Source organism: Lycium ferocissimum, chromosome 11, assembly GCF_029784015.1.
Source record: "Lycium ferocissimum isolate CSIRO_LF1 chromosome 11, AGI_CSIRO_Lferr_CH_V1, whole genome shotgun sequence".
Taxonomy (NCBI): Eukaryota; Viridiplantae; Streptophyta; class Magnoliopsida; order Solanales; family Solanaceae; genus Lycium; species Lycium ferocissimum.
Window position 1 is genome coordinate 63,679,436 of NC_081352.1, and position 11,833 is coordinate 63,691,268.

General features: G+C 33.9%; 1 protein-coding gene across 2 annotated transcripts; it reads left to right on the top strand.

Moving 5' to 3' along the window:
- Nucleotides 1-2,352: 2,352 nt before the first annotated feature.
- On the top strand, nucleotides 2,353-11,588 carry LOC132037891 (probable 1-acyl-sn-glycerol-3-phosphate acyltransferase 4). Of its 2 annotated transcripts, none has more exons than XM_059428530.1 (5): nucleotides 2,353-2,494; nucleotides 5,542-6,231; nucleotides 6,383-6,457; nucleotides 10,785-10,840; nucleotides 11,033-11,588. In XM_059428530.1, exons 2-5 carry the CDS (start codon nucleotides 5,660-5,662, stop codon nucleotides 11,482-11,484), a joined length of 1,155 nt encoding a protein of 384 aa, XP_059284513.1. In that variant the 5' UTR covers nucleotides 2,353-2,494; nucleotides 5,542-5,659; the 3' UTR covers nucleotides 11,485-11,588. The 2 variants fall into 2 exon arrangements, with proteins under 2 accessions (XP_059284513.1, XP_059284514.1); XM_059428531.1 differs by lacking the exon at nucleotides 2,353-2,494 and adding an exon at nucleotides 2,599-3,219.
- Nucleotides 11,589-11,833: the final 245 nt, after the last annotated feature.

Here is an 11,833-nt window from a genome sequence, read left to right on the forward strand (position 1 = left end):
CTACCAAACGAACTCTAAAATTAGTTTCATCAATTGCTACAAGTCATAAATAATATTACAAAGCCTACAAAATCTTCAGTACTTCAATCAGAGCACGTTTTCTCAAAAAGAGCAATTAATCTAAATAATCAAATACTGGAATGCCAAAATGAAACCGTCTCCCAAAGCGAACTAAATGATATCGATTTGACTTTAAATTTTACAAGCAAGTCAAAATAATTATTATGGAGCTTCTGGAATAGACGACATGAAAAACAGAGCATCGGTTCGCAAAATGACCAATTGGGTCTTTACATCTCATAATTCAAAAAAGGTACCGGAATTCTAACAAGAAGTCAGAGAGAGCTCGTGGATCAAACGCCGTAAATTTCTCTACAACCTAAAGCACTCAAGCACTCAAGTGTTTCTCTACAAGTTCTAGAGATCAAGACGAAAAACAAAATCAAGCTTCAAGCCCTTGAATCCAAGCACAAGTTAAAGATCAAGACTATCAGATTCAAGATCAAGCTTCAGGCCCTTGGATTCAAGTACAAGTCAAGATCAAATCCATCAAGCTCAAGATCAAGCTCAAAAGCCCTTGAATTTATTATCGAAAAGAAAAATAAGAGGAATCATGGAAATTGTAACACTCATATCTGAAATCAAATACTACGATTATTGTGATATTTTCCTATCTTGATTATTATTTTCTCTACGTGAATTTTATTGTCTACAGTCGGAAATGGCAAAATTTTTAACACTCCACATAAACTGAAAAATACTACATAACTTATGCCGCACAACTTAATTCCTACATAACTTTTGCCGAGTGAGACAAAAGTTTTGTTTCCGAAAATAAAAATGTTGCAGAACTTATGCCGACCGAAGCATATCTGGATATTTTCATTAAATAAGCAGCATGAGTAAAGATTAAAGACCACATATATGAGGGGAAGATTAATGACCAGTCCGTATAAAGGACAATCCGTGCAAAAATTTGATATAGGACACAAAATACCAAAAAAGAAAAATCTGATTTTAAAAAATCATGTAAAGACACTTGTTTAGTGGACCTTCCCCGGACTCCGCACATAGCGGGAGCTTAGTGCACCGGGCTGCCCTTTTTATGTAAAGACACTTGTTTGAAAACCTTAAACAACTATTGAAAGATACATTGTTTCAGAGAAAATTAGAGAACGAGAAACGTGTTATTAGTTAAGAGACTTAGTTTTCTTAAATCAGAGGTATTAGTTGGGAGAACAGAGAGATTAGAGTAGGAGAGTGAAAGAAAAAAGTTTGGTTACTTTTTTAAAAAATTGAGGTGTTTGGTCAAAAGAAAATGTGTCCTTAGTAGGAGTTGAAGTAGCTTTTCTGTTATGGGTCAGAAGCTTCTTCCCATAAGCACAGAAAATAGTTCTTTTAAGATAAAAGTATTCTTACAAAAAATTTATATTTACAAAACCTTCACTTATTAATTTAACTAATCAATGTCCCAATATACAATACTCCTGTCCTCTATTTATAGTTTTTAACAATCTCTTCTCCTCCTCTCTCTTGGATTAAACTTTAACATTGTTTACGTTTTATATTTTATTAAGTTAAAATAACAGTCTTAAGTATAGTCTTTTATAATAAAATTTTAAAAATTACAGTTGTTTGTTTAAATAATACAGAATGAACCTTGATACTGTTATTTTATTTTATTTGTATAAGCAATTACTTTTGGGGAAAGATTGCCAAACACAATTTTTTTTTTTTTTAAATCAAATGTTGAAAAAGAGCCCTCTTTAATGAATTGATCAAATACAAATTATTATGCTTCAAAACTATTTTTTTGAAAAGTTATTTTGACAAAATACTTTTTTACATAAGCAGTTTTGAGAAATTTGACCAAGATAGTTTGACCAAAGTGCTACTCTGTAAGGTAAAATTGTAATCATCATATTGCAATATCAGTTATAAACAAACTATTCCCCTTACATTATTTCCCTTTAAAAAAAAAAAAAAAAAATAGAAGTGTGTTCATAAATAACGGAGTGAAGGATGAATTAAAAAAGACCACCCTGCGTATGAGCAACATGATGTTTCATGCTGGAACCATGAAGCTGCAAGTCCAAATTAATTAATGGGTTAAGCTGGCGTTATACCCGGAGAAAGATCGTTTATCTGTTAATTAATTATCCACCATTATTTATTTCTCAGTGGATGTCTAATTATTTAATTTTTTGGATTAGTCTTTACGTCTAGAGATCTTCCAACAAACTATGAGCTCTTTGTTTCCATTGGCCAGCATTCTGGCTAACCAATAGAATTATTCCAAAAGGTAGACGTAACATCACCTGATTACTACTCTTTAATTATGAGTTTTTGTTTTTTTTACTTAATTAATAAGATTCATTCTTTGAAGGAGTCTTCCCTCGTTATATTGCTTCAGGTGCAATTCTGCAAAACTCCAAGTCTTTTATCTTTCTCCATTTTCGATGCTTCCATGTTCTCCAGTTTCTCTCTTCTCTAGGTACGCAAATCTCTGTTCTTGTTCCTCTGCATACACAACATATACTGTATTTGTATAGGTATAATATTTTTATATGTTACGTATACACGGTGCACCTATTGCTTATATGTTGGATCTGCCTTCATTTTTGTATACAAGATATGACATTATATTGCTTATCTATGAAGCTCTTGAATGAATCTGAAGATCATGGCTATTCAATTTTCTTTTTTTGATGGTTCTTTTTGTTTTCTGTTAACAGTAGAATTTAATACGTGATTGTTTTGTTGGTTTTAGTTCTGAATATCAAAGAGGAAATTCTGTTTGTTCTCCATGTTTGATTCAATGCTAGCGAGATTAATAAATACTATGGAATATTATGTATATCTATCTGAGAATCTTAAGAACTAAGTTCCATCAATTAACGCGGTCTGTTCATTTCAAATTAGCATATGAACTTTCCATTCACATTTCACCATCCGAACACAATGTAGATAAGTGTTTGGAATAGGGTTCAAGGCCCCCACACTCATAAATTGCAAAATTATCAATATCCTTTTCATGTATAAACTAGAGCCAACTAAAACTATATCTTCAATAACACATCTTCAACATCAACATCATCAAATTTCATCAGCAGGGAAGGAGAGATGATACCTATGCTATACGTGTTCGCAAAAAGGCTTATTTTCTTAATTGGAGGGAGTCTAGGGACTTGTACGATCATTGAGCTCATTCTTCATTAGGTACATTTGTTTTAGTTTTGAGTGTTTCTATACTTGGTAAATTGATAAGAAAAAGAAAAGATTAATCAAATTTTATCTGATATAAATGGCAAATGCAATACTTAATAGAGTAATTTGTAATTAGAGCCCTGCAAAATTGTGATCTGTGTCCTGTCAAGTGCCATGTGCGATTAAGCTGGCAACGACTTCATATTGTGTTGGCATCATGTTACCTACAGCAGGCAAGAAGCTTCCTTTCCTATTTTATATAGTTACATCTAATCAAAATATTGATATGGTTATTCAATTTCTAACTGGATTATACTAATAAAATGTCAGCACATTAGACAATTTTGAGAGTTGACGTCATGTTAATTCGGATGTCATCTAGGATGAAGATGTTTGAAACTAAAATGGTCAAAGAAGAAATAGGAGGAAAAGAACATAATTCAGTATTTGTGAATACTTACGTGTTATCCATGTCTATGCCCTCAGCAGCCAGCATTAATTGCTAAAGTATTTGACTAATCCCAACAACTCCCTGCATCTCATTTTGTCTTAATTTGACTGGGTACCAAGTTTTGAAATATTAAGAAAGACTTTTATAACCAATAGTCGGTTTGAATCTTATAGTCTTTAACTGCTATATAGTGTTAGGTACTAGAATAAAGAATACTCTCATCGATTTTATGTGTCCCTTAGTTTGACTGAGCAGCAGCACAATGCTTAAAAGGAATGAAAGAATTTTGAATCTTATGATTCTAGACTAAATATGTGTTTAGAGTACCGAAATGCCCTTTGAATCATGTGGTCTTACACATGTCACATTGGATATTGAAGTTAAAGAGTAACAAGTGACATTCTTTTTCAAGCATACTAAAAACTAGGAGATTATTATTTTACTCTTCGAAATGGCTGCTAGGTTAAAGAGGAAAATTCAGTTTGGTCAGTTTGGTTCTTTCTGTCAACAAGAATTGCTGAAAGAATCTGTAAAATTCTACATTGCAGGAACAATGTAAAATTCTACATTGCAGGAACAATTTATAAACTATGAATGAAGAGATAGCATGCACCAGGCATCAGCTTTAACTGCAGACTACCTTAGTAACTAGAACAAGTTTATTACAAACAGAGTTTTACAGAGTTCCTTCTTAGCATTTCAGGCACCAAAAAAAAAAAAAAACTGAAATTGCACCTGATTTCTAGCTCTTTTGTTAGGCTGCATAAAGCAAAAGCAAACAACTTTTTTGTTCCTATCAAATACTTTTTCCATTACCGATAAATTTATCCAATATTGTGAAAGAATTATAATAACATCCCCTCACTCTCTTTGCTATTTGCTTAATCAAATGAAAATGTTACTGTATTGTAATACAGTTCAGGCTTTAACTAACTTCATCACATTTTCTACCTTTCTGTCTTAGTTATATGTGAACCAACTGAAAGGTTTGGCCTTTCAATTCCCATTTACTTTATCAGTTGGTATTAGTATGTGATCACTTTGCTACCTTTCCTGATGCATTCTATTGATTGACTAGAATATTATAGTCATATAAGTGAGATATTTTTTCGGGCGACTAGCTGTTTACCTATTAGTTTTATTTATAAATACGCTGCAGTTATCAACAGGGTTGATTTCTTATACGGTCACTCAACTAATAGTTATTATCTCAAAAAGTCACCTTTCTTTTTTATTCCAATTTCCTTCAACGAAAAAAATAGCTTTCTGAGATAATAACTATTAGTTGAGAGACCATCTAAGAAATCAACTCGTTGTCAACAACATATAATGATCAAAGAAACTTTTTTTTCACGGAGAATCACATGTCCACTTTAAGGGTTAGAAATTGTAGCGTGCCATATGAGCTGTTCCTTTTACATGATACGATACATCGCACAGATTTGGACTCTTGGAAAGGCCATTTAGTTCTACTGTTCAAGAAAAACATGTTTATCGCCATGTTTTAGATGAGTGACAACCACATCATTTCCTTGTGATGTCAGACTTAAATATACTCTTCTGGTAACATTTTTACACAGACAAGCTCTCTTCTTTTACCAGAAATGTGTTTCTTGTTATGGTTTACCTGAATCTGGAAATTACTAAGTTAAAATCATGTTAAGGACACAGCAAACTTATGGTAGTTGAGGAGGACTCTCTCTTTGAAACTGGTAAATGAATTTATCATCATCTACTGGCAGAATTTCCTTTAAGGATCACTATTTTCCATGAGCCTAATACTCAGACTAAGTTATACTGTTAGGAGATGTTTCATCGACTTTTTAAGCCTTGAAGGCATAATTCATCTGTTCTCATAGGCTTCATCTTTTGTGTAAGTGCAGATATGAGCTTCAGGAGTCGTAATCCTCTATTGCTGTGGCAATTTATCTCCTGTAAGATTAAAGTTACTTATATTGCATGTGACAAGTTCTAACTGCCTTGAGTATAGAAGAAAGGAGGATGGAACTTACCCAGGCTCTTGCCCCTGAGAAGAAACCGAAACATTTCCCTTTAATGCCCTTCAGAATCATCAGGGGTGTGATATGTTTAGCGACTCTTCTTTCAACTGCATTCATTTGCTTAATTTATTTCTCACCAGTAGCAGCTCTACTCTTGCGCTTCTTCAGCACGCACTATAGTAGGAAAGTAGTAGCATTCCTCTTTGGTCTTTGGCTTGGATTGTGGCCATTCTTATTCGAAAAGATTAACGAAACCAAAGTGGTATTTTCTGGACAACATGTTCCACCAGGAGAACGTGTTCTGCTGATAGCCAACCACAGAACAGAAGTTGATTGGATGTACTTGTGGGATCTTGCATTGCGAAAGGGATGCTTGGGCCACATCAAATACCTACTTAAGAAAAGTTTGATGAGATTGCCTGTCTTTGGATGGGGATTTCATGTGCTGGAGTTCATCCCACTGGAAAGAAAATTGGAAGTTGATGAACCAGTTATTAGACGGATGGTTTCGACTTTTACCAATCCTCAGGATCCACTTTGGCTGACCCTTTTCCCTGAAGGAACTGATTTCACGTAAGGAATTATAATTCTTGGGATCTTATCAAGTGTCCTGTTTTTGCTTCTTTGAACAATTATTAATTGCATAGAACTTCATAAGTTCAATATACTCAGATTACTGGACTTGGTATTATGTTCTAAATTTGGTTCTTGCCTTTACTTGCAGTGAGCAAAAGTGCAAAAGTAGCCAAGAGTTTGCTACCAAGAATGGATTACCTGTCCTAAAGAATGTACTGCTTCCTAACACTCTGTTTGGAACGTTGTTACCCATTGTTTCATAATGTACTGTATTGTACTGTATTGTATTGTACTGTGCTGTTTTGTAGATACAATGTTTGGATAGATCAGTATCGTTTGCTGCTGCGTAATAACATATTTTTTGTTTGGATTGAATGTATCGTACTGTATTTTAATTGGTAAGTTTACTAAAATACCCTAAACTATAAGTTAAGTGCATGTAAATTGTGCAATAGGATAATATCAGACCATTAACAAACACTTAAAATTGAAGAAGACACGAACTCACCATTATAATTGTTGAACCAACAGAACCTCAATTCCATTTTCCAAAGTTTAATAATTCGGGTATTAGGACATATCCAAACTGGTAGATCTTAAATATTGTTGGTGAGGCAACAAAAGCGAGGGGGATCCAATGGAGAAGATTATCAAACACCAATAATGATTAAAAGCATGAATCTGAGACACAAACAAATTCAGATTTCAAATTCAATCCTAAATAGTTAAGAAACGTCATTAACCACTCAAAATCTTTAAAATTTCACTGGTATAGAAAGTTTGAAGACTCCCCACAAATGATTTTCTCACGATGCCTATATTTTTCATATAATCCATAGCTTAAAATGCATAACGAAATAATTGTCAATAACGAAGTATTCATGCGGTCCACAAAATCATAAATACTTAAAATTTAAATAAAATTATTCTAAACTTAATCTTCGGTGACATCATGGTCAATAAAAGAATCTTGCGGTCTTCCCCGTGGACATCCCATCGTTGTGCGACACATATACGCGTTTTTACAAAGAACTATATAAGCCTTATTGCTCATGTGACGTTCCAAATTCATCTCCTTTACCATTTGCCATATCTCGTTCGCAGGAATAGGAGGCATAGTTGAAAGTCGGCTAATTGCATGAGCCAAATTGTCCATCCCACCTCTCAACATGTCAGCCATTCCGTCAAGATGATCATGTTTAGACTTTTTATTTCGGTAGGAGTCGGTGTCTCTAGATAGCTATTCGATGTAGGTTCACCATTAGTTGGTTGATTAAACCCGCTTATCCCCGCCCATGTTCCTCGGTGTTTTCCAACGAGGCGGCATTCACCGAAATCATCTCATCTACCTCATCAATAGTCAACGAACTAGTACTTGATCTTTTCAAATTTTTACGAGCACCTCTTTTTAACATATATACGGTCCATCTCGGCATGCTTTCCAAAAGAGCTCGATCCTTTCCATACGGTATTATTAGCTTATCATAATTTCTAATTGACATGGTCCTCACTTGCTGCAGTTTAGCCTATATATAAAAAATAGAATACAAGCGAAGAAAATGATATGAACATTATCATATGAAAATAAGAACAAAACTAATAAACTAGTAATGCATGAATTTACAGAATTAATCGGTCCCATACTTCGTGTTCAAAGATCCCACATATTTGTTATGGGATCCCATGAAAACCCGCTCATCCCCATTTGAAATGTGTCATAGCATTTGGCAAATTTAGTTTTAATTACTCTTCATTTGTGAATTTTCTCCTTGTTAATAAATTTATCGAAATTTTGATCGTAGCTCCTTCAAGATGTTGTCTAGTGCGTGTGTAGTGAAAGTTCCACCAATTCTATTCCCACGTGTTTGCTCGTTACGAATGCATCAATTAATGTGTCATCCATAGCATTTGACCAAACACATAAAGAGTTATCTCGAAACATTTGTATCGCTTTCGAGGTGGATGCCTTTGACTTTTTCGACATGTTGACAACTACGAATTAAGATAAATTTTCATAAGACATAATTAAAGAAAACATCATCACACATAGTTATTGATAAGTGTTATAAGATAAAGTAAAATGCACGACACAAAATGTTTATAAATCAAATAATAGCATCACAAAATTACATTCAAATGATATCAAATGAATAATAGTGACACAAAAGTTCATTTGAATTTTTATCTAATAAAATTAATCTTGGTAATTAATCCACATAGCATTTGCTATGTTATCTCGAATCAATTCCCCTCTTCTATATTCCTCAGTGCTCTCCCTAGGATGATTTGGAAGTTCTTCATGCACATCATTATCATTCATAAGCTCGCATCAACTTGAGCAAGTAACTCATCATTTGGATCTACACCTCTTAAGTAGTTGTGCAAAATACAACATGCAAAGATAATAAGCTTTTGGGTGTCAATACCATATGAGGACTCCGTTGAACTAGAAATTATAGGAAATCTCTTTTTAAGAACTCCAAATGCTCGTTCGATAGCATTACGCAAAGAAGCGTGTCGCAAATTAAATAATTCACGAGCATTTCGAGGTGGATTTCTTGAATACTCTTTCAAGTGATATCGCTCCCCCCCGATAAGGTGTAATAAGCCCACTTCTTAACATGAGTCCGGATCAACAAGGTAGTATTTTCCTAAACATAAATAAATAAAAGATTCAATTATTTGTTCATCACGTATATCTATGTCTAGACAAATTTATATAACGTTTACCTTTCCTAATTTTTAATGGGTCTTGTCTATTTAGTGCTTCTTTCATAATTCTTGAATCGAATCTTTTGTACCCCATGACTAACACATATGTGAACTTTAAATCAAATGAGCATGCAGCTAATACATTAAGTGTGGATAATCTTTCCTCCCACGGTATTTTGGTGCTTCACTTTGTGAAACTTTAACACGTACGTGTGTTCCATCAATTGCACCAATACAATCCCGATATTATAATAATCAATGAACATGCAAACAATCTTGACATTGCTAAAGTTTGAGTAAAATTATAACTCGTTCACCTTAAAATATGGGTAGAATCTTTGGTTCTTGGCAATTTCGAAGGAACTTGGGATCCATCGGGTTGTTTAATAAATATTTCATATAGCCCCAATATAGCTCGTAGGACAACATGAAAATGACGACCGACCGACTCCCCGATCGTCGAAAGATGAAAGATAGTTCGCGATTTGTCACATTATGTGCTAACGGGTAAAGTGTTTTTACAACCTTGTTCTTCAACCGTAGCTCGAAGTGTTGGTCTAAGACCTCCATCTCTAACTAACATCTCACGGTAGACCGGTAAAAGCCGAAGGGTCATTCTTAAAATATTACGACAAAGTTACGAAGAAAATAGATGACTCAATAGTTCATCTCTAACTTGCTCTCTTTCAAGGCGTATGGCATGTGTGATCGTATGTCGATCATTTTCAATTTCACGTGCATAATTCCAAAACCAAATAAATGCTAAGAGAGCAAAGATATATGATGCTAAAGAGCTCACTTGTCCCAATATTTGTCTATTATCTTGATTATTCGGTCACCATCTATAATAAAATTAAGTGAGATGCATCAACTAATTAAACTACGTAAGATGCTAAAATAAATATGAATATAAACATATGTTACAGAAAATGCCTTTATTCGAGGAGGCAACAAAATGTTCATAGAAATCATCTACTCTAGCTTATCGTTTTGGTTTTTATCAGTTTTTTCAGTTATTTGGGTTTTTCGATTTTTTTCGGTTTTTAAAAAGAAACACATTGTTCACATAGATGAACAATGAACAAGCGAAGATCAACAAGTAAAATTTCAGATTGGCATTTAACTCAACATGAACAATACGAGAAATTTCCACAAAGTAAACCAGCATTCACATATAGGTGTATTACACAATTCTAGAGTCATGGTTTAACAGAAGCATGGGAAAGCACAGCAAATAAGCAAAATATTCTATGCAAAAAAATAAAACAAGAAAGCAAGCAAATTAATGAAATTATGGCAAAGTACTGAGCAAAAAGCAAGCATATGGCAGAATGGAATAAGTAGAATGGAATTAGCTTACCTGTAACTTTGAAACTATGGCACGAGTCTGAGCAAAAAAGCAAACATATAAAATTAAAGAAGGAAGAAGAAAGAGGGGAGCAGGACAATAAAGAAAAAAAGTAGAAGGAGATAAAAGAAGGAAGAAGACGTATAGGGAGCGAGATAAATAGAAGGAAGAAGACGTAGGGAGCCAAACCTAGAAGGAGACGAGTTACGTAGAAGTAGTAGGGTATAGGATTTTTTTGGGTGGAGTTAAATAATATAAGGTAAAGGGTAAAATAGGATTATGAAATATTAAGTAAGGACATAATTGGAAAAAGAAATTAGGTAACGATAGGATAATAAAATCGGTTGTTACGTAAAATGGAGCACCGTTGTTAAGTAACGTACTTGACGAATTTAACGTCTGATCATTTTAAATAGCATCGAAAGCAAACATTGTTTTTGTGGTAACAATACAATACAATACAATGGGTAACAATGTTCCAAACAGAGTGTAAGACAAAAGGTTTTTATGCCTGCTTGGAAATATTAAGGAGCTCATTGGATGCAGGTTTCGTCTTGTAACAGTAATAAATTACTACTTCTTTTTTCTCTAAAAACGTCAAATATTTTGAAACAAGTTCAGTTTGCCAAAACGATTAAATATTTGGGACCGGGGGGAGGCGGGGGGGGGGGGCATCTTCTACTGTCTCTTGACCGTTGTTGTTTTCGTTATATTGTCTTAACATGCTGAAATTTGCAGTTTATGATGTGACAATCGCGTACAACAATAATCAGTGTCCTACTTTACTGGACAATGTTTTCGGTGTGGATCCATCTGAAGTACACATTCATGTAAGACGTATTCCCATTGAGGAGATTCCAGCATCTGAAAGGGAGGCGTCTGCCTGGTTGATGGACACATTTCAGTTGAAGGATCAGTTACTCTCTAATTTTATCGCAAATGGCCATTTCCCTAATGAAGGAACGGAAAAAGAACTCTCTACAGCAAAATGCTTGGTCAATTTTACACTAGTAACTGCTGTCACCGGAATATTTGCATTCTTTACATTTTATTCATTCATCTGGTTCAAAATATATGTAGGTTTATCTTGTGTATACCTTTCTTATGCTACTTACTTCAATTTCAGACCACAACCAATTCTTGGTTGTACTATTGAAATGCCTTGGTGCAGAAAAAAATTCATAGAATGAAAAATCAGCAGAAAGGTGATGATGATTTTGAATTGCTCTTATTGTATTTTTTAAATTGTTAACAATGTTGTTTCTTCTAGAGTTCTAGTTAAGTATTACCCATAGTCCTTCCCTCTCTTTGGCTTAATTACTGTTGGAACTGGAAAGTGATTTTTTTTTTCCTTTCCCTGCCGTGGTTTTCTCAATAATTTAGTATAACATGTTTAATAACTCTCTCAACATGCCACTTTGTTAAAAAGAAATCGAAAAGATAAATTAATCAATGACTAAAATTAGATTTAGAATTAATTAACACGAAGATTAACATCTATTAAGGGCATTGTTTACCCTAAAATTGAATAATAAGTTG